The sequence below is a fragment of the Acomys russatus genome, chromosome 14 (assembly GCF_903995435.1).
Source record: "Acomys russatus chromosome 14, mAcoRus1.1, whole genome shotgun sequence".
Classification (NCBI taxonomy): domain Eukaryota; kingdom Metazoa; phylum Chordata; class Mammalia; order Rodentia; family Muridae; genus Acomys; species Acomys russatus.
Window position 1 is genome coordinate 17,500,651 of NC_067150.1, and position 27,143 is coordinate 17,527,793.

Consider the following 27,143-nt stretch of genomic DNA (forward strand, 5'->3'; position numbering starts at 1 on the left):
GCAGGCTTTTCCTGGCTGAGGCTGACTGAGAGCGCAGGCTTTTCCTTGGAGCCTTGGATCCTACTGGCCCCGTTGCAGATGAATAGCATGGCTCTAGTTTTGAGTCATATATCTTAGGATCAGAAATTGAAAGCAGGGTTTGACTGTGGTCTCTGAAAGTTGCAGGGTTCTGGCTTGAGGGCTTTGTAAAGCCGAGAAGAAATTTACGCTGAGAAATTCTTTCTCTCAACACTTTCAATTATTCCTACCTGCCCCGTGCTCTCTTACAGCCTGTATTGTATGTAATACTCATGTGGCCTTTGGTTAGTAAGCTCTAGTGAGTATGTGCTCTCTTGCTTGGGGACATTAGTTCTAAGCCTTTTCCTTGGTATTCTCAGTTTTTCTGGCCAATCAGAATATCCCTAGATTCAAATCTGTTTTCTCACATACAACAGCGGGGGTGTGGTGATTATGTTAGGGAAAAGTGTGACCTGTGGATGTCAAAGCAGCCTCTCTGATGGGTTTTGGCCGCAATCCAGCCCTGGGCTTTCTTGGTACTTTGGGTGGTGGTGGGTGCTGAGGAGTGGTTTGTGGTGATCACTGAATTAACACTGTAGCCCCAACTAGTGGTCACATATAGTTGTAAATGCACTTGCGCACGTGTACATTGTGTGTGTGTGTGTGTGTGTGTGTGTGTGTACATGCATACACGTATGCACTGAACTTTTTTAGCACTAGGGAGGCTGATAAGGGCTCTGTTTAACTGACGTGCTTTTTTTTTTTTTTTTTTTTTTTTTTTTTTTTTTTTTTAATGGATGGGTCTGTATCTTCTTAAATCTTAAATATTTGATGGCTGCCAAGACTCAGTCAAGATAGTTTCTTCTTTCTCTGTGATATTGCATACGATCCTATACTTTAAAAAGCTGATAGTTCACACACTTATCATTCCCTTCCCTCAGTCCCCCAAATCCTGACTCATGTACCTAAATATCCACTCAGCATCTCCATATGCATGGCTAGCAACATCTCAAGTTGAAATAGTGGGTCAGGAGGTCGTGTTTCCATTCTCTCCCCAAGCCTGGGTCACCGAGGCATTAATGTCCACTGCTGTACTTGTTAACTCAGCCATCAGCCATTGGTCTTTGTTCCTTAATTCTTTTCTATTGCATCCTGTAGCCAAAGCCAAACCTTAGAGATATATGTGGGGCTTGGCAAGATGCCTGAGTGAGTGAAAGCGCTGCAGTCAAAGTTGACAACCTGAGCTTGACCTTTGGAACCTATGTGGTGGGAAGAGGGAACCGACTCTTAAAAAGTTGCCCTCTGACCTCCATGTGTGTTCAGAAGACACTTGTACATCTGCACACATGTGCGTGCACGTATATACACAGATAGGTATGTAACTTTAACAAAATGTGGCCTGAGAAATGGTTCAGCAGTTAAGAGCACTTGCTGCCTTTTGGTCTGTTCCCAGCACCTACAGGATGGCTTCCCATCTGTAATTCTAGTCCCAGGGGATCTGACGCCCTTTTATGGCCTCAGCAGGTATCAGGTATGCGACACACACACACACACACACACACACACACACACACACACACACACACACACACGAACAAAACCCATTGGTAGCATCTCACATCACTATGTGTCAAATTTGAAATATAGTCAGTCTATGGTCTTATTCAATCCGTCTCAGGATGCCATCTTATAACTCATTTCTTCCCCTAGCCCTCAAAACATTTTCTTTCTTTACTAGTCCAGCTGCCTCCTTGGTTCCTCATTCTGCCTGCTTGATACCCTCTTCAGGGCACTTTTTGCATCTGTACTGTTTTGTGTCTGGAACACATGCATCCTGTATACTTACTCAATCTCATTTCTTTGCTAGGGTCTCTGGTATTCCCATATTAAAGGGTCATTTTAAAATCATACTTTCCCATAGTGACGCCCAGTATCATTCATTTCCTGTGTTCTGATTTTATTTTTTTCAGAACCCTCTCCACTCCTGCTATATCATGCAAATATTTGTTCCCTTAAGTCTTCCCTGCTAGAAGAGGCTCTATGAAGACATGATGTCTCTCGTGTTCACGACATGCCGACAGGGCCTAGCTTAGTGATAAGCTCAATTAAGCCGTATCTATTTGACGAGTGGGTTTTTGCCATTTATATTTAATGTTTGTGACCCAGTAATTAGAGCTAATTAATTCTCTTCTCTAAAGCAGACTAGGAGCTTGTCTTTCTACTGTAAACTGCTGCTTTTACATCATGATTACTAGTTCTCCGCACAGATCACATTACCTTGTGATCCTCCACGGTGTTGGGAAGTAGTAGAAATACGCCGAAAGGTGAGATTTTATTTCTAACAATCCTGTAGTCACATCAATATAATGATTCTAGCTTAAGGTGGTTCACTCATAATATTTTCATGTGTAATTTTTGACTTTACAAAAGTAGTGTAGGTCCAATGGAAGCCACATTTTCTATCTTGTATCGGGATGTTTTCCTGGGCTAGTGATGTATGATAGACAATCATTCGGCTTCCATTCATCTTCAAGATAACAAGGGGGAAATAGCCAATACTCTACATTGTTTCTACATTGTATCTACATTGTATCTAAAAATAATATGGATGTAGCAAATGCATTTTCACTTGAAGTGCTTATTGAAGGAAAATTCCACGACAAACCAAGAAATATCCTATAAAGACCTATTTCAAAAGCACATCTTACTGCTCACATCAGATTTGGTAGCCTGATAATTATTGATTTTTAAATGTTAATTCCACTTTTTTTTTTGCATTTTATATTTTACTTAAAATACGTTATGGATGTATATCCTACTGAAGTATGTTAGCTGTTGCAATTTCAACAAGAAAGTAATAGTCTAGATTGAGCTCTCCTTACTCATGCATCTGTAATGCAAATTGTTATGCAACAGGTGATTCGGAGCCACGTTGCTGCATCTTTGCTGAAGCAGGCTGTGGTGCTGGCCTGGAAGAGGGAGGATTCCTTTGTGGGTTGGGAAGTCCCAAAGGGCTGACATGTGTAGCTCACATTTTATATCAGTGATATAACTGTACGATAGAGTGTTTAAAAAGCTCACTCCATGGCCCTTGGAGAATCTGAAGAACTCGGATGCCTGGGGTGACCTCAGAGGTTTTGGTGGTAGAATCTGATTGCCACGTGTGTTTGCTCCGTGATGGGTGAGCAATGCCTCTGACTGCCTTTTTTTTTTCTTTTCTTTTCTTCTTTCTTTTCTTTTCTTTTCTTTTCTTTTTTTTTTCAACATGGGAGGTGCTTTTTGCTGTGTTTGTGCTCCAGCCCTGTCTCTCTTGGACTGTAAGCTCTTCTAGGGCAGAAGATGTATCTGATTCATATTTTCTGTTCCCAGCAAAACCTGGCAAAATGCCTGGTTCACAGCAGGACCTCAAAAATATTTGTTAAATAGATTCATGTTTTTTTTTTTCTTCTTCTCCTTTAGTCAGATAGACTGTACTATGGAGTCGGAGTGTTTAATCCACAGGAAAATATGCTTATAGCCAAAACATCATATTTTTAAAGGCTGTTTTTCTGTTGATGCTTTTGTCTTTAGACATGTTAGTGCTGACACGCTGCCTTAAGAGGAAGGCTTTGTTAAGAATAATGGTCGGAAATAATAGCCAGGGTTGATTTTTTTTTTAATGAGGTGCATAATAATCCCCTTAGTGATAAGCTCACATTTAAGAATGCTTTACGGGTATCCAGCCATTTTCACTTCCTCATAACACCTTTAATCTCAGAAATGGATTATGTGATAATTTGGCTCTTATTGATGGTTTAAAGAGTTTGGAAATGGAAACTAGTAGATTAAAATTACATTTAAGCCCATGAAATATGTCTGTGGTTTCTCCAGTTCTTCCTGACATCTGTTTGTGCCCTTGGGAAAGCTTTAGTGGAGAGAACAGGCTGCTAATGGCCCTGTGGAAGAGTCAGAGCATCCCTTGCTCTGAACAGCAAGCATATGGGGAGCCTGTCGGAGGCAGGGCTTTTCTGGGCTTTTAGCCACTCATGCCCCCTGCTCCTGTGCCTAGTGTTACTCAGACTGACCGCACACTCTCTGTGTTGGTGCCAACTCATGCATCCCAGGGCCGGGTATCTTCTTAGCATCTGAAGTACCACAGTGCCCTAACCATGACACAGAGGCAGGACCTGAGAGTCTAGGCCACAGCCAACTGGGCCTTCTGTCCCTCAGGGACCTTTGAAAGGCTTGGTGATTGCTGGTGGTCGGGGTCAATTGTGCAGATGTCTTTAAAAGTGTCTCGCTGGTGACCAGAAGTCACTTTGTCAAAATGACAGATGGGCTCTAGCAGCCCCTCCGCCCGCCATTTCCCTTGGATGTCAGCACTGTTTACTTGTCAAGATCAGGTATTTTTGTAAGCCTGACACTGCTCAGGCTTTCCTGCAGCAGGCCGAGAAAATGCTGTGTTTCTTCTGCTCTGTGGCTGGTGATTGGCCCGCAGGGATGGGAACACCTGAGGATTTAGGTTCACGGTGAATTGTAGATCTGGGAAGGAGATGGGTGCTAAGGGAGGGGATTCGTCCTCCAGGGATGGCTTTGCCAACCGTAGCTAAGATGTTTGGTTTCCATGTTTTAAGCACATTTTTCTTCTTGTTTAAGAATAACTTATATTGTTTCATTTAACTCATTGTATTTTTATACCAGAGAACCCAGCTTCTCATATCATATAAATCAGGAAGGGGACCATTAAAACACACTGGTCACTGTCTTCCTTGTTGTCACATTTTTCAGCTTTCCTAAGAAAGCTTTTTTAAAAAGTAATTATTTTGTAATTATAGTATAAATATTATTTTTTTCTTTTAAACCCTTCCATATACCTTCTTAGCTCTCTTTCAAATTCATGGCCTCCTTTTTTCACTAATTGCTGTTATGTACATATGTTACATATTCATTAAACACGTGAATACAATCTGTTCATTCTGTGTAACTTGTATGAATGTTTTCAGGGCTGATTGGAAAGCAAACTGGTTTGTGCCTTCCCCGGGGGAAGACTATTTCTCCCAGTCTCAACACTCTTTAGGTGCCTGTAGTTCTTTGTGTAGGGTTGTGGTGTCATAGGTTATCCCCCCTGTCCCAGTTAGCTTGTCTCTTGTCACTGTCCTTGTTCAGCTCATGTTTACGTAGCCATGTTGGTGAGACTTCACGGCTGTAGCTTCCGGCGTTGCTAGGAGACACACTCTCACAGCAAACTCCCTGATCCTCTGGCTTTTGCAATCTTTCTGCACCCAAAAGTCCTTACCTTCATTCCCCACTCGTTCCATGCCCCCAAGCCCCTTTTATCCATTGGAGCAGACTACTCTGTTTCCCAAAGATGAGGAAGGCAGGCCGTGGCTCTGAGTTCTAGATTCTGCTGAGAGTTGGAGCCGGATCACCCAATTACGGCCATCATCTGCTCAGTGAGAGAGCCTGAGGAAGGCATAGGACTATGCCTAGGCTTCCATAGCCCCCTTCTCTCGTGTTTTCTTTTGGGGCGGGCGAAGAAGCCAATTCATTATCCACCATGTGCTGAAGGGCGCCCAGCAGTATAAAATAATCAGAGGTGTTAGGAGAGCCCTGGGGCAGCTTGTGCGTGAAGCCACATTCCTTTTCAGGGTCCACTTCCCTCACCTCTAGTTTGCAATTCTTCCCACGTTAAGAGTCTTTTGGAAGTTTTCTGTGCATCACGGGTGCACTTCCTTCCACACCCCAGTTGTTGGAGTCCCTCTAGGATGGGGAGAGTTGAACATTTGGCCAAAATAAATGAAGGATGCCAATGTTTTTTTCTCCTGTCTTCATATGCCTGGTTCCTGTCCTCTGGTGGAGGAGGGCACGATGTACCTTTTGGTTTTGCTGTCTGCACTGAGTGTGGTGGCAGAGCAGTGCCTGTGATGGGGCCCACAGTCACAGTCCCCGGCTGCTTTCTGGGCAGTCTCTTTCAGTTCTGTAGATTTGGGGATGCCGGGAGACCTTTGCTTATACGATGTACGTCATAATACAAAACAGGTTGTGTTACTTTCTTTGGGCTACTATTTTTATTTGGTGGTTATTTCTTTTGTGTTCTGCCATCTCTAATGTTTTGGTTCTATTTCAAAATATGATTAAACAGAATGAGGAGCTGTTTGACACTGCCCTGTTTTAAATCACAGCTGTACTTGAGCAGCCAGGACATTGTAACAGCCCATGTTCCTTTGTTCTAAGGGTCCCTTTGGAAAGGAGAAACTAGATGCCAGACCTGAACCCTTAAACCAGACTAGGACCCCGAAGAATCACTCCAACAAACTAGAGACTGTTTTTAAAAAAAACCTGAAATGTTAGGGAACTCGAATGTAAAAGGAGCCCCCTTATTAATCCCCTGTGGCTTCTGCTGGCACGTGTCATATTTTCAAGGTACGGTATTGGGAGAACACTGTCATTCCATGATGTATGAGGGCCATACATCATCAGCACACCGTCTTTGTAGAGGATGTGGGTACTAAGAGACACAATTCTAGCCAGACAGAACAGCAGGGACTTACTCCTTTCTCTCAGCCCCCCCCTGCGTCTTTCTTTAATCTCCTTCTGTTTTGTGTTGCAGAGAAGTGAATTTCTTCATGGGATATGACTTGTTGCAAAATAGTCGGGGGCCCCAGTGGGCCCCATAAAGTCTTTTTAAATGGTCCAGTTTCAAGGGCAGCTTTGTCCCGAGTTTGTACTGTGAGCTGGGCCGGGAGGAGGCTGTGTTTGCCAGGGCCCAGGTCTCTAGGGTGAACTCACCGAGCCTAGCCGGGGAAGGAAGAAAGAACAACACTCCCACATGTAGTAGAATGGATTGCACGATGTTCTTACAAGACATTTTTAACACAAAGTCTCCAGAATTATGGCTCTGGGATGCTGCAAGGCGCCTGGGAAAATATGCCCTCAAGCATGAATTGAGGAAGAAATGCAAAGGACTTGAAAGAGTTGAGCCCAGCTTCTGGTCCAGCTTGCAAATGGTCTTGCCTGGGTACTTAGAAGATGGGGCTCATTTGTAAGTCAGAGATATAATCTGTCTTTCCTAAAATGCAGTATATATTTTTTTTTTAACTTGTGTGTTCAAACTGGAGCCATAAAACACCAAAGTTTATAATGGTCTGAAAGTGGGGAATGCTTGATGAAGGCAAATATTTAAATTCTTAGCTGCTGGGAAGGATGGGTCATCTAAGCTTCTAGACCAGGCTGTGAATTGTGATTAAGTCACACTCCCCTAGCAGAGAGCCCCCCTAACACCCCCTCCCTCACTCAGTGTGAGTCTCTGCCCTGGTGAGCTGTGCAGGGAGCCCCAGGTGTGAGTCTTTGCCCTGGCAGGCTGTGGAGGGAGCCCCAGGTGTGAGTCTGCCCTCACAGGCTGTGGAGGGAGCCCCAGGTATGAATTTCTGCCCTGGTGAGCTGTGCAAACTGGTTGGGCATTTTTTAAAAAGATTTATTTATTTTATTTATTGCATATGAATGCTTTATCTGCAGAAGGGGGTATCAGATTACATTATAGATGGTTGTGAGCCACCATGTGGTTGCTGGGAATTGAACTCAGGACCTCCAGAGGAACAGTCAGTGCTCTTAACCACTAAGCCATCTCTCCAGCCCCCTGGGTGGGTATTTCGCTTCTGTGTTCCTGAGTTTTCTTCCTCACAAAACTGAAGGAGCCCCAACACCTACCCAAAGTTTGGTGCAAGGGTGTTCAGTCCAATGTGGATTCTAGATTTTCTAGAAATGTAGGGTCCCGTGATAAGTCACAGGTCAGTGGCTTCTTCTAGACACTCTGTGCCACACACTAGTTGACTAGAGACAGGCCTGGACACTTTGTGATCTTAGCATTGAAGGAATTTGCAAAATCCTGTGCAGGTTAAGGGTGGAGAAAAATCTGAAAATCCTGCTTTCTGAAGCAAGCTGGAGACCCCAAGTGCAAGGGTCACAGCCTCCCCTCCCCATTTCCTGACTGAGTTCAGCTCAGCTCTGGAGCAGGGAAGTCTTAGAAATGATATTGCTCTCCCAAGGACCTTTCAGCCCCATTTTCCTCTCCCTAGGGATGGCTTTGCTAGTCATTTCTTTTTCTCTTAAGTTTCATTGAACTGAAACATGACCCAAAGCCTTATATTTGTGTGTCCTTAGGCTTTGTGGCAGGCAATCTACCTCTTACTTTTTTCTTCTTCAGGCTCTTTCTGTATCAGGGTAATGGGCGAGTCAATTGTATTATCAATAATGAAGAACAAGCAAGTGAAAATGCAACTAAAATAGTAAGTCATGAATCAAATTTGGTATCGCCATTGGCAACAGTGGTCTATCTCGGTACACCCCATCTACCCTTGGAAATCACAGGATCCACAGAGGCAGTCATTATCCCCAATAACTCAAATAGCCCACTTCCTTTGGGTCTTTGGGAACCACTTATGCACCCCTCTTTCTTCCATATTTGCCTATACCTCTGTATTCAAGAACTTCTAAGGCTTGCCATGAGGTGTGAGGTCTTGTCTCTTCCCAAGTCCTGGCCAGATATTTCTAATGGCTGCCTTACACCGGCACAGGCTTAGGCTCTCACCGCTCTGACCCATGCGGTTAGTCTTCCTGGAAAATTCCCAGAGTAGCTCAATACATGTTAATCTATTTCTGAAAACTCCAGGTTCTGTTGGAGCTAACCTAACTCTAATACGACATACCTATAAATTTTAATGCTGTGTCTTAGCCACTAACCTTCTTGCCTGGACTCTTAATCCAGGCCTGGGAATCATACTGAGTTCCTAACTAAACTGCCTGCCAGCTTGTTGAGGGGCCTGAGGCACTTCGGTTCATTGTGGACCATTCCTTCCTCAGAAAAAAACTTAAGAACCCTACAAGGGCTAATGAAATAATGTCTGCCGAGTTCTTCAGAATAAAGGTGCTGTGTAAACACAGCATATTATTCTTCTGTTTATGAGAGGTAGTATAATATTGCCTCCGAGAAACCGGGACTTATGTTTAAAAGTACCATAACATCCCCTTTGGCTGTTAGGGGGATTGAATTGAGAAGCTGAGCCATTTTAACTTCGTGCATGGGGAGACTAGAAATTCTAATGAGGATAAACTCGTTGATGTTGGATCACTTTCTCCTGGTCTCCCTTCCTTGGAAAAGTCGACACAAAACATGCATATTCCTAAGAAGCGATTCTTGTTTGAGCAGTTCTGAGGCTTTCTATATGAAATGATACTGCGCATGCTTTAGGTAAGGCCTGTAGGAATCCGATGAGGAGTCAGAGTGTCCTGTGATCCTTACCCATTTCCATGGCTTCTGATCCCAGGCTAATTTTTTTTTCCACTATCCTGTTTCCGGAGGTAGGAAGCTTATAGCTTGCTTTTATCCCTGTTCCACAGACTGGAGTGGAGTGTGCCGCCACGTGTGAACCTCTTCATCTCTCAGGGTTGCCGGGAGGACGGACAAGGGTGTCCTTCTAGCAGTGGTCACAGAGGAGTGGCCCATGGCGGGTGGATATGCATGCATCTACCCTCCTTGGATGCTTTCATTTGGATGGGAGATTTTTGAAGGCTTTTCTATAGGTGCCTTCCTCAAGTTACCTCATCACAATGACATGGCAGAGGGAAGTGTGTGTGTGTACGTGTTGGAGGGGGACATGGGCTGGAGGAAGGACTCCTGACTTAGGAGAGAGCCACTTCAGCCTGTTTATCCTCTCTGACAGTACTCCTTGGCCCATGTGCTCTACTGACAAACTGAACAGTGTTCATTTGGTGGTGGTGGCAGGGTGGGGGTCGCACCGCCACAGCCTTCCTGGTCTTCTGAAAAAGGATCTGGCTATTTGGATTTGCATCTTTGTCAGTGGCCAGATGTTTGCCTTTGGGGCAGATCTTTCATGGGCCAGAACAGAAGGAAATGAGGCTTCGTCCAACAGGAGACTTGTACAGCTTGCCATATCTCTAATATGGCTGGCCAACTATGGACACTTGTGACACTATTTCATGATTTAATGATAGTGATAGTGTCTGTCACTAGGTGGTCTTGCTGTCCCATATTGGCAGCTGGGTTTCTCTCTCCAAATCATCATCATCATCACCATCATCATCATCACATAGATAAAGGGTCAGGCAATGGTTTCTGCGTTCTGTAATGTATTGGTTCTGGAAAAAATATCTTCAAGACATTTGTGGAGCTATCCCAGAATATCTCTATGAGCTTTTCCTTTTCCAGTGTGTGGAAGCGACCAGAAACATTTCACACGGGTGCTTTGCTGTCTTCTGTGCTCATTAGCCCACTCTGTCCAGCTGGGAGGCAGTTCTGCAGGCAGGAATCATCTTCAAGGCCAGGGAGCTCTGTGCTGCCATCTGGTGGCAAGTGACAGACTCAGCAAGCTGGCTGCTGTCATCCTGTCTGAACTTGGCTACGGCTGGGGCTGTGGTTTGGCCGACGTCCTTATGGAGTTCTCTTGCCAGACATGTAAATTATTTCTTTTTTTACTCTCTATACAACCCCCCTTTACTTTTTTGCATGTTGACAGGTTGTTGAGGGTGCATCCCAGGGCTGCAATTTTTTTTTTTGATGCATTTATCCATGTTAAGGTGTCCGTGGGCTGTTTTTCCGGAAGGAGACACTGATGTAGACCCCAGCCGTTGGACCCTAGAGATGGTAACTACAGAGACACAATGAGAAAACAAAAAGGTGTGAGATGATGGATGCTGCTACACGTTGGTTAGGTTATTATGTTTTGACCTTTTTCTGGTGTGAATGTGGCATTTTGACCACTGTTCCTGTTTGCTTAGAATGGGTGATTCTCCAAACCTACCTGGAATTTGTGGAAAACTGAGGGTGTCAGTATGTCTTTCAGAGCTGTGATAGGCCTGGCCCTGTTGATATCTGATTGGGCCCATATTTCTTATCTCCTCAGATGTAGCATGGCTCTGAGGCAGGTCCTTGGAGTGATTGTGCTGGAGAGAGGGGGTCGTTTCACGTGAGAAAAGCTACAAGGAGGACTCAGGCAGGGTGCCATTTTCATCCACTCTGTGTCCACTGAATGTCTGTACTGAAGTATCGAAAGCGCAGCATTGACATGACAAAGGCCTCTCAGTGCTCAAGATCTCTCACTTTGTCTGTTGATCCTGGACGCGTGTCCCAGCCTTGTTTCTGTATCTGTGAAATCAGGCTGAGAGAAGATGTTGTGTGATCTTACTTAGCTCAGATGCATCAGAGAAAGTCCGAGGTATAGGATGAGTCGCAGCCTCTAGCGTCTGCTGTTACTTGTGGTGCCGTGGGGCTGGGAACCTCCTGAAACCTCGACCTTCCGTATGCCACCCCTCTCCAGAGCCGCTGGCTCCAGGATATGGGGTTTTTGTGTCTTGTCCAAGTCCAGGAAGCCAGGCAAGTGGTGTTAATTACCTGTGTCTGAGTTTCCCATGTAGCTGTTAGGATCAATTAAGGAGACATGGAAGCAGCGTCTCAGTGGCGTTCTCACAGCTGTATTGCTGTTCTCCTCAAGGGGCTGGTATTCCGAGTACATCTTCACATCCACCCCTGAGCAGATGCTAAACAGACTCTGAGAAATGACCTGATCTGGCAGCCCCAACATGACCCCGATAGGATAGAAAAAAAAATCCAAAGGGTAAACAGAAAGGAAATTTTATCCCCCTAAACATATACCTAAAGTTTAGGCTTGTGTGTCTCGTCTGTCTGTTTGTCAACATATTTTAAAAATATACAGCAGTGACTGTACAAACCATTTTACCTGGTTTATCATGCATGGTGGACGACCATTACAAGCTGTTTATTATGAATCTTGGGACCCTGTTGTGGGTTTTGACTGTCTCACAGGTTTCTGTCTTAGCTAGCAGGTCTTCAGAGTGTGTGTGCCTTCCTACTTACCAGACCTCACATTGCTTCTCCCTGTCACTGTACTGTCCTGAACGTTTGAACTGGGTCTGAGGACTCCCCCTTTCAGAGAGGACATGGTCTTAGCAGGATTCTTTTTCAGGCTGTGGCCAGATTTGCTGCCTGTTATACACACATGAGATGGAAGGTCAGCTTGTGATGGTCATGCCCATCAGGGTCTTCCTGGCCTGAGGAAGTCTGTGTGGTGGCACATACAGCACTAGGGAGGCAGAGGCAGGTGGAGTGAAGTCACAGGTAGTAATGTCAAGCAGTGTGCACGTGCACACCTGATAGATACTCTTACTGTCTTTGGAGGGAATATGATCAATAATACCTAACATTAAAATATATGTATCTTTAATTTGTACTGTGATTCTAACCATGTTATGCTTGGGATTTAAGAAAAGTTATAAAAAGAAAAACATGAGCTGGGCTACGGTTACTTTTGAACCCATCACTATTGGGCTGGGGGGCTTGGAGGCAGGGCATCTGGGCTTCAGTCCCCACAGTCCCTAGACAGCTGCTTCATCTCCCTCATCTTCACTGGGGACAGGGACACTCTTCCAGCTTGGCTTCATTACCTGAGCCTTCTTATACTATTTGGATAGCTCTGCGGTGGGTGGGAGGCAGAGCTGTCTTTGTTCAGAGCTCCTCAGCAGTGGTGGGAGTGTCCTAATGTAGAGTTAAGGAGGGAGGCTGCGTATCATAGAGCTTAGCTCCATGGGTATAGTTACCAAACAGCAGACCATGATAAAATCAAGGAAAAGAAAAAGGAATAGGGGGATGGAAGGAGAGAGGGAGGGAGAGAGGGAGAGAGAGCTAGGACAGAAGTGCCTTGCACCAATCAGCCACACCCTCCTATTCTTCACTGGCAGTTCATTAATAAAAACAAAACAAAACAAACAAACAAACAAACAAACAAACCAACAGGCAAACAAAACGCAGCAAGCTCAGCCCTGCAGGATGGGGTCCAGGCATCTGTGGCTAACTGCTCTTTCTCTTTGTATGTCCACCAGACTTGAGACAACCGTGAGGATATTAACACTGGCCATGGCAGGCCTCAGGGGGAGGGGCGCAGGGAAACAGCAAGCCCGCTCTAGAAGTAGAACTGTTGCAGCCTGGACCCAGTCTTCTCTGTCCCTTCTCACCCACTCCAGAGGACGGTGATGGTGATTTGAAGGAAACAGTGTTCTGTGACCCCATGGAGGGTCCAATCATGTGGAGGAGGATGACAGTCTAGGCTGACTTCAGACTTAGATTCTGTGAGTGTCTTGTAAACTCTACAGCATGAGAGAAATCTGGGGGCAGTGCAGAGAGGGTAAATTTTCTCTTACAACTGCTTGGGGTCCAGGCTTGGTAGGTGAGCTCGGGGTGGACTCTCAAACTGTAATGTGCTCACGTGCGCACAGCTCCCACCCTCCCTTGTCCCTCAGGCACACAGCCACACATCTCAGAGGTGGTAAGCTCTTCTTTTGCACTGTAGAACTGGACTCTTTGAGTATAGTGAGAACATGTGACTCCCTCTGCGCTCTTCTGAGGAGAGCAGTAGGCACGTTCCGGGCTGAGCAGAGCTGGTGTTGTGCTTTCCCCACCGCGCCATGGCTTGGGAAATGAAGGTTATAAGTAGCCTGTGGCCTCAGCTCAGGCTACTGCATGGGTAGTGCACATCTGTGACCTTGGAAGGATTCTCCCCGGGGCTACCGAAGAAGCTGCCGCAGATCTAGAAGGGCCAGCTACCCTCACTGAGTTGTGCTTTGGTTTTCTTATCTGTAACGTTTATCTCACTGGATTTAAATCTCAGTGGAAGCCACCGGTATATAGCCACTCATGAGCCTTTGTTACATTGGTGAGGTTGCGTGACCAGGAAAGCACCTCTCCACTCCCTGTGGAGCCGGGCACGCAATCTTGTTCAGATCCCCTCTGAGGCATTTTAACAGCTAACCTTTCGGGATAAACCAAAGATGCAAATGCGTACCACACTTTCATTAGCATAAGTGGTAATGCGGTGCAGCTGTCCCTAGGCTGTAAAACACTGACGACTGTGTCTCTGCTTGGCGTGTGGAATATTATTTTTTCTCCGTACTGAACCGATTCAATGCTCAACTTTGTCGTTATTTGAGTTGGAACTTTAGATTGGTGCATTTTTAATGTGCTCTCCTATTACAGCTTGTTGGGCAGCCGTGAGAAAATATTTTTGTTCTCACGATGCAATCTTGGCCCAGGTAGCCAATGGACAAAATATGATTTACACAAATATTATCATTTCTGGAGTGTGTACTAAAAAGAAGCCCTAAGATGAAGCTGGAGAAAAAAAAAACCTGACTTTCTCAGCATGGGGTTATCTGGGCAAGGCTGGTAGAGATGGAGCTTTCCAACTCCCCTCATCTCTGAAAGCTCGCAGCTTTCCTCAAGTCCTGTATTCCTGGGGGATAGCTCTGTTCCAGGGAAAGAAAAATTCCATCAGCTATCTCGGAGTTTTCCTGCCAAGTTGAAGGCAAGATAGGAAGAGGAAACTGCAGCTGCGGGGTTTGGATTCTGAGTGAACTTGATCCCGAATGTCCCTTGTCTGTTTTTGTCTAGAACAAAGAGGTGACTTGCAAGAGAGAGAAGTGTCCCGTGCTGTCACGGGACTGTGCGCTGGCCATTAAGCAGAGGGGTGCATGCTGTGAGCGATGCAAAGGTGAGTTAACCCTGGGCACTGTTCTCTGATGGCTGTTGCTTCAGGCAGCCTTAGCTCTCTTTCTCTCACCTTCCTTTCCACCATCCAGCTCTTGGCTGGCACGCAGGTGGGTGTCAGGAGGGAGACCGAAGCACACGTACACAGGAGTGGCATGGGCGCTGCCAGGAATGGGGGTGTGAAGGGCAGAAGAGACACGCAGATCTGCACATTTGGTATGTTTTCTGAGGCAAGTTGTTAAAACGCTGTGACAGAGATGATGCAAACATGACGCCTATGCACATCTGTACACATGCACATGGGCGGATTTTTGTCGAGAAGTTTCAACACTTGGTTTTTCCAGTCTCCACAACTCGTCTAGTCGTCCTCTGCCAGAGGAGTCTTTAAGCCCAAATTTTTTATCATTTTGGTTCCTATTAAATTTTTTTTTCTTCCCAAATTAAATCTCTGTTCCCCGGCTAGTCTTTGAAGCAGCCCCGAAGTCTCCTGCCCCCAGCCCTGGTGCCCTCACGCTTGTCTGGAATGTTGTCTGGTGGCGCCTGCTGTTGGCTCTAGCCCAGGTCTTTTTTACCACCCTGGCCAGGGGCTGCAGCACCTGAGGCCCCTGGCTCTCACTTGACACTGGCCCCGGGAACTTTCTGTGGCACGTAGCTCATGCAGATTCCTCAGCGTTGCAGGTCCCGTTTCTGTTACTTCATTTTAGTGAAGTTACCTGCCCCTAGAAGCCAGAAGTGAGTTCTGCCGTTGTATGGTGTGGGACTACCCAGGGCAGCATGGTGTAAGGGCACTTGAAACTTAAACCAGTGGCTTAGGATGTATTATGCTCCAGAATTAGGCTGTTAAGTCAGCACATAGCAGTACATGTGTGAGTGGAGATTCCCTGAAAGTTCATAAAAATGTGGTACGTTATCTGGAAATTGTCTGCAGATACTGTCCCATCAAAAAGAGGCCACACTGAATTAGGGTGGCTCCAACTGTGGCTAGTATCTTTATGAGAAGAAAAGCTAGACGAAGAGACAAGGGTCATGGCCCAAGGAAGCAGAGGCGGCAGTACTAAATGACGTTTTAGGAAACACTTGGGGCAGCTGAGCTGGAAGAGACCGGGGCTCTCTCTTCCTGGAGGCTCTGGATGTAGAGCCGCAGGCCAGCACCTTAGTGTTTGCCTCCTGCCCCTTCCTTGCCAGAGGCCCAGTTTCTGTTATTGTTTTTAAACTATTCATTTTTATTGATACATAGTATCTTTGTATAGTGTAAGATGCAGTATGGTGCATTTAGGGTGTGCAGATTAGGGCAATTAGTGTGTCTGGCACCTCAAAGATTTAGTTATATTTAATATTTTTTTTTTTCCTTTTAAAAATTGTATTTTTGGAGGAATTTAATACACATAGCGTGTTTTGATCAAATTTGGCCCCAAATTCCTCTTTTTTCTAACTTTTCCCATATCCCTCACACCATCAATTTTCTCTTCCAACTCCAGAGAGAGAGAGAGAGAGAGAGAGAGAGAGAGAGAGAGAGAGAGAGAGAGAGAGAGAGAGAGAGAGTTGCTGAATTCACTTAACTGCTGCCAGTATGTTGTAGGGCCAGCCACTGGATAACAGGCAAGCTGGCAGATGCTGTGACTCTCCCTCACCCCCGGGACCCATCAGTTGCCGATAGATCCCTAGCTAGGAGTGGAACTTCATGGGTCCCTCCCTATCCACGGTAGAGTTTTGACTGGCTTGATCTTGGGTGGGCCTTGTTTGTGTGTTCTCAGCCTCTATGAGCTCACGTGTGCAGCAGTCCTATCATGCCCAGAAAGCACTCTAGTAGTTCCTCACAACCTTTGGCTCTTAAACCTTTTTGTCCCCTCTTCTATGATGATCCTTGAGCCTTGGTGGGATGTGGTGTGTCACAGGTGTCCCATTTAGGGTTGAACGTTCAACAATCTCTCACTCTCTGCACTTTGACCTGTTGTGAACCTCTGTATTAATCACCATTAAGGGGGAAAAAAAAGCTGCTTCGATGAGAGCAGAGAGCTATACTAAAGTTTGGGTATAAAGGTAAGTATGAATGACATGTTCATTTTATAGAATAACAGTAGTAGTTTTTGCCTCAGGGCCTATAACTTACTCAGCCTTGGGTCCTTGGCTCAGTAATGATACCAGGCCTGAGTGCAACCCTGTGGAGCAGGTCTTAAATATAATCATAAAGTGGTCACACACTACTGTAACGTTTGTGCCACCATTGCACCCAAGGGTGTATCTTGCCGGGGTGATCATTACTGGAGCTTTGGGATTTAGAGTTGAATAAGACTACTGATTACTTTTCTCCTTTCTCTCAGTAGAATGCCCTGGTCCTCCCGACACTGTAAACTAGGCAGTGGGGATGGCATTTCCAGATCAGTGCCAGCATGATTCCTCCATATGTTATGGCTCGTCTATGTGGTGTCTTCAGCAATAAGGGCTGACTATTAAGTTGCAGAGAGTGACCAAGAGCAATGTTAATAGGCTGTATTGTTGCCAGGGTCTAGGACCCCAGTGATCAACAGTTTCAAGGAAAATAGCCCATACATGCTCAGGGCTATTGTGTCTTGGAGAGGTATTATCCCCCACATTGGGCAACTCCATTTAAACTAACATCTATCTATCTATCTATCTATCTATCTATCTATCTATCTATCTACCTACCTACCTAGTAGCTTTTGTATATCCCAAGGAGTGGTAGAGTTGGATCATATGATATTTCTAGCTTTTTGAGGAACTTCCACACTGATTTTCATAGTGGCTGAACCAGTATGTATTCTAGTCACTGTGAGAAATGAATGCAACATTGAATTACTCGCTAACTATATGTAAAGAAGCTTCTAAAATAGCTTTCCATGTGACTTTTTACAAGGTCTATAGTGTTAATTATCCCTCCCATCACCTTCTCCTCTACTCTGCCCTCCGTTGCCCATCCACTGCCCCTCCCTGTCCCCTCATTCCTTCCGCCTATGTATTCCTTCTGTGTTCTACTATCTCCCTTGCCTTAAAATCTCTCTTCCTCCATGCCCTTTTCTGGTTTCCTGACTTCTGCAATCACTCTAAATTAAACACACATATTTAAAAATCCACATATACAGGAGAGCTAGGATGTGTATTTGTCTGAGCATGGCTTATCTCATTCAAAATGATTATTCCCAGCTTCATTCATTCACTTGTAAGTTCTGTTTCTTTTTACAACCTAATAGGCTTCTAGCTGAGCCAGTTTGCACCCCACTAACAATAAACAACTGTTCCTCTTTCCTCACATCATTTATACCAACATTTGTCTTTTTCATTTTTTTAAATGGTAGCCATCCTGACTGAGTTATGATCAAATCTCCAAGTAGTTTTAATTTGTGTTTCTGTGATGGTTAAGGGAGTCGAATATTCTTTACAGACTATTTCTTAGACATTTTATCTCTTCTTGTGAGCTCTTTGCTCAGTCTCATGGCCTATTTTTAAGTTGGGTTGTTTCCCCGGTGCTCAGTGTCTTGAGTTCTGTGTGCATTCTGCACTAATTCTGTCATATATTTAGCACTCTGTGGGCTCCACTCCACTCTGTTGGTTGGTGTTTCTGTTGTGCACAGAAACTTTTTAGATTTATACAGTCCTATTGGTCACTTGTTGCTTATAATACATGTGCTGGTGCAGTCCTGTACAGAAAGTCCTTATACGAGCCTAGAAGGCAAAGTGTGCTTTTTCCTCTTCTTACAGAGTTAGAGTAGCAGGTCTGACATTGAGGCCCTGTTTCCATCTGGGGTGAATTTTGTGTAGGGTGAGAAATAACATATAAGTAGCTAGTTTTATCCTTCTCCATGTACCTATCCAGTTTTTCCAGAATTATTCGTTAAAAAGTCTGTCTTATCTTTTCTGAGTCTTTTTGACATCTTTGTCAGAAATTAGATAGCTACAGGGCACGGCTTTGTATCTGTTGTGCTGTTTTTAATACTAAAGCTCTGCAGCATAACTTAAGGTTAGACATGGTGATATCTCCAGTAGTTCTGCCATTGCTTCGGATGATTTTTTTACTGTTCTCTCTCTCTCTCTCTCTCTCTCTCTCTCTCTCTCTCTCTCTCTCTCTCTCTCTCTCTCTCTGTGCATGCATGTGTTTCTGTATGGAATTTAAGATTTCTTCAATTTCTGTGAAGAATTACATTATAATTTTGATTGGGATTGAATCTGCAGATTACTTTTGTTCATTTGCCAGTTTTATTGTTTTAATCGTATTGGTCCATAAGCATGGGAGGTGTTTCTTCTTCAGTTTTTCTTCTAACGGTTTAACTGTTTTCATTATACAAGACTTGCACTTCCTTAGGTAGAATTTTTTGAGGCTATTGTGAGTGGGATTGTTTTCCTGATGTCTTTCTTAGTGTATCTGTCATTGGTCATTGATATATAGCAGTGGTAGTGACTTTTGTGTGCTAGGTTGATATTCTGCCATCTTACTGGAAGTGCTTGTCAGCTGGAGCTTCATATTAGATGTAATTAACAACACCTTAACTTCTTCCTTTCCTATCTGTAAGCCCTTGACCTGTTTTTTTGTTTGTTTGTATTGTTTTGTTTTTTAACCTAGCTAAGACTTCACTCAGTATATGGAACAGGGGAGGAAAGACATCTTTTCTTGTTACTGATTTTAGTAGAAATGCATCAAGGTTTTCTCTTAGGATGATGCTGGCTGGGGGCTTGTTGCCTATTGCCTTTTCCATGAGGAGGCGTCGCCCCTGAATGTCTAGATTCTCTAGGACTTTTATCATGAAGAGATGTTGGATTTTGTCACAAGCCTTTTCTGAATCTACTAGATAAGCATGTGGTTTCTGTCCTTGAGCTTAGTTGTGTACTGAATTACATTTAGTGATTTATATATGTTGAGCCATCATCCCTCTGTTGCTGGGATAAAGCTGTCTTGGGTGTGGTGGATAATCTTTTGAATGTGTTCTTTTTTATTTTTATTTTTATTTTTTTATGTGTTCTTGAATTCAGTTCTCAAGCATTCCTTTTAGTTTTTACATCCATGTCCATCAGATAGATTTGTCTACAATTTTCTTTTTTTTCTTTTGTTGTCTTATTATTTGGTTTAGATATTAGTGTAATCTGGCCTTGTGAAAGAAATTTGAAAGTATTATTTCCTTTTTCTATTCCATGGAATATTTTTCCTTATTCTTTAAATGTCTGGTAAATTCAGAGCCTGAGGTTTTTTTGGTTGGGATATCTATCTATCTATCTATCTATCTATCTATCTATCTATCTATCTATCTATCTGTCTGTCTGTCTATCATCTACCTATTTATGTATTTACTATTGCTGTTTCACTCTCATTCTTTGTGGTGGATCTGTTTACATCTTTAAATCTCTTTTTGGTTTAACTTTGGTAAGTCATATGCTTCAATGACAGGCTCAGTGCTTAAAAATACTTTCTGCCCTTGAAGAGGACCTGCCTGAGCTCAATCCCTAGCACCCATATATGGCTCACAAACATCTGTAACTCCACTTCTTTGGATTCTAATGACATTTTCTGTCCTCCAAAGGCACTGCACACACATGGTGCACACATGAAGTCAAAACACTCAAACACATACATAAAGAAATACATCTTTTAAAAAAGCTTTAAAAAGAAAGTCATCCTTTCTAATGTTTTCCAACTTAGCAGACCATGGGTTTGAAACAAGTATTTATGGTTCTCTGGGTTTTACTACTGTCTGTTGTATTATCTTCTTTTTAGCTCCAGTTTTATTAGTTTGGTGTTCTATTCTTTCTTTTGGTTTGTTTGGCTAAAGGTGTGTCAACCTTTCAAAGGACTACCTCTTCATTTCATTGATTTTTTTTCATTTTTGTTTTATTAATTTATTAATTTAATAATCTTCGTTATTTCTTCCCATCTGGTTTTGAGATGTGACTTTGTTCTTATTTTCTTGAGTCCTTCAGGTGCATCCTTAAGGTGTTTGTTTGGGTTGGCTCTGGTTTTCTGCTGTAGGCACTTTAGCTGCAAACTTTCCTCATCTGTCAGACTGCCTTAATGGTGTCCCACAGATTTTGGTACATTGCATTTTCATTTTCACATGCAAGTATTTGATCAGTGCTTGGGGTCCAGTCTTGGGGGTCACTCAGTGCTGTTGTGCAGTTGGAGTATCAAATGTGGCCCTAGATCAGCTGTAGGGAGATATGGCTTCTGAACACACAAGTTCTTGCTGTAGTTTCTCAGAAGCTGAAGTTGGAGCACCAGCAAGGACCAGAGATGAGAGCAATCACTGGGGCTCACAGATATTTAGCAAACGTCTTTAACTGGCAGTGTTAGTATCCTAATGGGTAGAAGATGGCTCATTTACAGTGTACTTGTAGCTCAGGTACAGATATCCTCAGATACCTGTGGTTCGGGGTCATGGGAGATAGGAATGGACACATTTATTATTTCTTAATGTTGGAAATGTTAAAAATCCTTGACTTTAGTTATTCTGAAATAGACAATAAATGATCACTATATGTAGTCACCCTATTGGGCCACTGAATACCAAAACATATCAGTACACCTAATAACCAACGTCTTTTTATTATTTTCCTTTCCTTTTTTGTGTCCTGCCTCTGGGAAGCTACTTTCTACTCCTGTTCCTATTGTCTTACATTCCCATGTTTGCAGTGATGTTCATGGTAGACAAGCAAGTGGTGCTGTCTACACACAACGCAACCTGTGTACACACAGGGAATTCTTGGCTTTTGTAATGTTTGAAGTGTGCAACCTTTTTTTTTCCCTTGTCCATCTACTTCATCTTCACTCTGTCTTTCAATTATCCTAATCTTCCAAGGGAAAGCTATACCTGAGGTACACACAATCCTGGAATATTTTATTGGAATTGAACTAACTCCAATAGACCTAAGAATAAACCATGAAAAAACTCCAGTAACCTTCTGGTACCATATGTTAGATCAGGGAAAAACAATAACGGGTCATTAATTTGTAGTGTAAGTCCCAGGCCAGCTGTGGCAGCTGTGTCCCTGCTAAGTCCTCCCATGTGTGTCCCCATGCTAACGCATGTATATAATACATATGAGATATACAAACTGCGGTGTGCTTTCTTCTCAGAGGATCAGACCTTTCTGTTTCCTATGAGCTAGCCCACTGTACTGGTGAGCTGGTAGACTGGGTTGTGATTTGAAGGCCTCTGCATTGTGAGGCGCTGCCTGCTTCTCCCTGAAATGTGCGCAGGCCTTTCACAAGAGATATGTACCTGAGGGGTGGGTGCAGGGTGTGAACCTCAGGCCACTTAGAGGAGCTGACTCGTAGCCATCTTGGGTGTAGCCTCTTTGTCATTAGCAGAACATACAGGAAGCTGAAACCTGGTGTTCCTAACTGGTGTGTTAAACATGAACTAGGCTCCACACAACATACACGATGTAAGATTTATTGTAGAAACATGGGAAAAGAAAGGACGGGGCGGGCCCTAGTGAGACAGAGAGAAAGACAGAGGGAGAGAGTAAGAAAGTGATGGGTGGCAGGTTTGTCCTTTTTATCCTGGCTCCCTGGTGGCAGTGGCAGGTGATAAGCAACCCAGAGGCAGGATGCTTCTATGCCACAGAGTGAAGCAGCCATAAACGCAGCCTGGTTTCTTTGCGTGACCCATGAGTAAATGTCTTGTTGAGAGTCTTTGTCCTTAGGGAATTGCAAGCATATTGAGTGTTCTTCAAGAGCCAATGGACCAGGGGAACTACTGGATTAAATGCCTTGCCAGGGGTGATGATGAATTACAGAGAGTCTCTGTCCTCTTTATCAAAATTGAAAGTACAGAGTACTTAGGAAGCCCTTGCTTGCAGCCAGTATGGACTCCTCACTTTGTGACGTCAGAGGCATTGTCAGAGCCACAATTTGTGTCATGAAGAAATGGTGACATCGAGGGGTTTTCTTGATGTGGATAGCATCACAGAGCTGGTGAATGACTGAGACGGGACCAGAAGTAGGTGGTCCAAGCATCTAACTCATAGATGTTGTATATTATAGGCTTTCATTGAGACCACCCCCTATCCCTGCCTGTGCTCCACGCAGGCTGAGGTGGGGCAACCTCTGATGCCAGAAGAAGGAAATGAGTAGAACACCTCCTGCTGGGGACATGACAGCTGCGCCTTTTGGAGCTGAGAGGGACTATCTGTCCGAGTTGACCGTTTCTGGTGTGGAGAACTTGTGCTATGTGGCTGGGAGGCCATAGTTTTTCTCTGACCCTTTGCTCCCTTTCTACTTTGAAACTTTTAGAATGATGACAAGAGAAAATCCAAGCCAAACAGCCCATAATGACCAAGAAAATCTAACTCAGATGTTGGCATGCTGGTGAATGCATGTCAAAGGTCTTTCTCCATTACTCAAGTGTGTGTGTGTGTGTGTGTGTGTGTGTGTGTGTGTGTGTGTGTGTGAATAGGTGGACATGGGGGGATTGAATCTGCAAACTGCCTAACCACCTCCCATTATTTCTTGGGGCATTTTTTTTTTATTATTTCCTGGCAGTTTCTTCACTTACTTCTTTAGCACAGTTATATTTAAATTTTAACTTTAGACAACTTTACATTGATACATTAACACCCTAAGTGTTTTAACAGTAAAGGGAAAGCAAGTGTTTCTGATCTGACAAAAACCCACCCAGCTCAAAAACAACTGTTATCAATTTCTTCTTCTTCTTCTTCTTCTTCTTCTTCTTCTTCTTCTTCTTCTTCTTCTTCTTCTTCTTCTTCTTCTTCTTCTCCTTATTCTTCTCCTCCTCCTCCTCCTCCTCCTCCTCCTCCTCCTTCTTCTTCTTCTTCTTCTTCTTCTTCTTCTCTCTGTTATCAATTTCTTATGACCATCATAGCATGTATGCAGGTTTTTGTGACATAATTCTGCATGTGCACTTTTCTTGTACAGAAATGGAATATAGTACATACACACTCCAGTGCAATTTGCTTTCAATACCTGGATGATATGATTATTGAGGAATTTCCCCAGACCAGTTCATGGCTTCTCAGTTGCTGCATGGATAATGTGGAATTGATAAACAATGATTCATCTAACATCTCCCTTCTTCTAAATGTTCAGAATTTCAACTTTTCCAAGCAGCCAGGGAGTCAACGTGTGAGGCCTGCTGTGTGCATGTCTTGTAGTGCTTTGAAGACAGTTACCTGGGAATCCAGGCCCGGGGAGGTGTGTATAGGATCTACTATGGTAGATGGTACTACATGGCTTAGGAGAAGGCCAGGTATTTCCCTCTGAATTGGTGATCTGTTTGTCCCTAAGTGATGAGGGATGGAGATACGCTGTTTTCATGGATACAGAAGTATAGTTCTAGAACTAGCTAAGAGTAGCATACAGGCTATTGAAGAAAGAGGTATTCTGCCTGCTGTTATTCCTATAACTGGCAACACCTCTTAATCCTTCTTAAATAGTTCCACCAACTGGGATGGAAACATTCAAATGTCTGAGCCTATAGGGATCATTCTCATCCAAACTACCAAAACACTGTACTGTCTAGGACATGTACTGTCCTAGATCTTTATGCCTATGTTTATATTTTATTTTACTTGCTCTTCATGTGTTTGAGCCACTTCTATTATTAAGATGTATAGTTCATTTGTAGTCTTGCAAAGCTTAGTTTTATTCCTTTTCCAATAATTGTAGATGTTGATGTTTGTATGTTGGCCTCTATGGCCCTGCCCCTTCTCCATGGGTCTTTAAGAGTGATTGTTATCCCTTGCTAGAGGCCAGGGGATGATCAGATACTCAGTTTCCTCAGTGATGTCATCATTCTCACAGGGAAAATTCATTATGGATACATTGATCGTTTTGTCCTGAAAAGTTCCCTGCTTGCTTCTTCTAAGAGCTTTTGCCCCATGGCCCATAACAGTTGTGGACATCTTTTGAGGTGTGGTTACCTGGTGAACTTTAAGAACTCCCTTTATTTCTTATCTTCCAGGAAGTGCCAGTGGCACTTGTTTTCCCTCATTACTGGACACTAGAGTAGGATGTTATTGCTTGACAAGCAGTCTTCACAGTAGTGAGGTGATTTCTTATATTTATTTATTTATTCATTGGTCTGAGAACCTCAACAAGTTAAATCACACAGTTGCCTTGGTGTGATTTTTCTAAAGGGAAATCAAAGGATGTTCATGCCTCCAATGCCAGGTGGTGGGGAGGACAACTCAGAGTGGCCGGCAAGGGAACAGGAAAGGAAAGGGACATTTGTTGGACAAGGGATCCAGGCACATGCCTGTGGATCTATTGTAGAATAGGCAATGCATCTTTGTAAACAAGAAGGAATTAGTGACAACCACAGGGCCTAGTCTGTGAAAGGCTCCCTCCTGATGGTTAAGGTCTACACAAAGGCATGGAATAGTTCCTGAAAATTATTCTTGCCCCAGATCACCCAAGACTGACTATGTTAAAACACCTGTCCTCAGGCTTCACTTCAGGCCCACTGAATCGCTGCTGACTTAGAATAAGTTCTTGTTTGTTGTTTACTTGGGGAAGGGAAAGGCCAGACAATAATGTGACTCAGTCTTATCTTAATTTGGAGCTATTTTCCTCTGAGAAGGATGCTAATATAGAACGGGAAGTGGGTGAGTAGGTCTGCTAGAGGGCACAAATGTGACCATTCCTTCCTCCAAAAGTCTCCTCAGAAAGGCTTTGCCATTATGTGTTTGTGACTTCATGCACTCAAGAGCCCTACTTACTCTGATCATCTTGATCAGATCTTCCATTTATTCTTTAACTCAATGGTGTTACCCAGCCACAAGCCAACTAGTTACAAAGGATGCTTTTAACTGATTGTTCCTAACTTTTATGAACCCAGAATAGTCCCTAAAGCAAAAGTAAATAGATTAGAGCTAATTCTTTTCAAGCATGCATTTTAGCATACTCTCAAGATTGTTTTTCTTTTTACTAATAATGGTTATAAATTTGTATCCAAATAACCTAATAACTAGGCAAAAGATTAACCTAATTTGAGAAAGCTCAGTATTGTTTGATGAAAACAGATGAGATCACTGGAAGTCAGGCACATGGTTTTGGCAGCTTTTCCATATTTACTTGGACTGAAATCACCCTTTAATTTGGGGTTCTTTCATGAACAATAAAGTATCTGTTATCTGAATATATGTTAGGCAATCATAAATAAATAAGGTGTATCTCAAACTTTATAGGTCAAGTTCCATCTTTCTTCATATTACACAGGAAATATCAATTGTCCACATGCTTTGATGAAAGATAGAAAAGAAATAGTGGATCATTTGTCAAGTGGTGTTTATTTTCTACAATCTGACCTTTGGTTCCTTTGGGCTTTGTCTTGGTGGTGGGTTGTAGGCCATGGATTCCATTTTTTAAACTTTTATATTTGATTGAAACATATCTTATGGAAAGTATGCTGGATATTTTTTATGTTAACACAAACCTCAATTGAGAATTGGCCTGTGGACAAGACTGCATTTTCTTAATTGGTGATTGACAGGGGAGGGCCCAGCCACCATGGGTGGTGCCATCCGTGGTCTGATGGTCCTGAGTTCTACAAGAAAGCAGGCTGAGCAAACAATGATGGGCAAGCCAGTATGTAGGACCCCTCCACGGCCTCTGCATCATTTCCTTCCTCCAGGCTCCTGCCTTGTTTGAGTTCCTGTCCTGAATTCCACTGATGATGAGCAGCAATATGGACATGTAAGCTGAATAAATCTTTTCCTCCCCAACTTGCTTTTGGTCATGATGCTTCATCATAGCAGCAGTAACAGTAGCTAAGACGGACGGGAGGAAATAGAGCACCGAACCTCAAGCCAACCCTCCCAAGGCTCTGCTAAGTAAGAATGCTGCCTTCCATGGGGATGATAAGGGAACTGTGCTCACTTGTGTAGATAGACTGGTCACCAGTAAGAGCCAATGAAGATCGTGAACAGTAGCAGTAGCTTGAACACTGTTGGTTATAGGCTGCTATTCAAATAGTGCAGGCTATGTGTAAGGCTGTTTCCTTCTAGCCGAACTTCTCTTGGCAATCAGTGCCGTGTGTTGACTGTTCCCTAAACAAATAGCAGTCACCCTTCACCCATCTTCTGCTTTCCTTCCACCCTGATGTGACCAATTTGTCAGGTAGTCAGTGTGTGATCCACCTAGACACTGCTTGCTCCAGGTTTTATACACTCGAAAGGAAGGGCCTACTTTTGGGTCAAAGGTCTGTCTCCCAGTTATTCAAACTCTGCTGTGGATGAATTTGAGAAAGAATTAGAAGAAAAGGCTAACCTCAGTCTTGGGTTTTTGTAAATGATGCTGTACTGGGCCTGAGGTGCAGTGATTCTAAATTACTGGATAGAGCTCTGACAGTGCTTATTAAAGGGATCCAGATGTCAAGGGCTGTATCTCATTTCCTGTCAGGTAAGAGTCATGGATGGTTGGCAGCTCTTTGTCTTTCTGGTGGACTCTCCCTTCTTGGCCTTTATGGCTAAGATGGACCTGTAATTTTAAAAGAAGTCTGTGAGTAGAGCAGCTTTGTGGAAGTGACTGAAAATAATTTGTGGCTTAAGAAGCAATGGATTACTGTCAGTAACTGGCCTGCTGTGGCAGTCCTTAATAATAATAATAATAACATAGCTGTAATTTTTTACT

The 27,143-nt window shown here is 43.6% G+C and overlaps 1 protein-coding gene across 1 annotated transcript in view; it reads left to right on the forward strand.

The window, feature by feature from the left end:
* The window catches only part of Bmper (BMP binding endothelial regulator), a 243,434-nt gene that overhangs the window by 16,824 nt on the left and 199,467 nt on the right, over window positions 1-27,143 (forward strand). Inside the window, exon 3 of the mRNA XM_051156089.1 lies at window positions 14,453-14,552. Coding sequence (XP_051012046.1) covers window positions 14,453-14,552 — 100 coding nt within the window. The remainder of the gene's footprint in view (window positions 1-14,452; window positions 14,553-27,143) is intronic.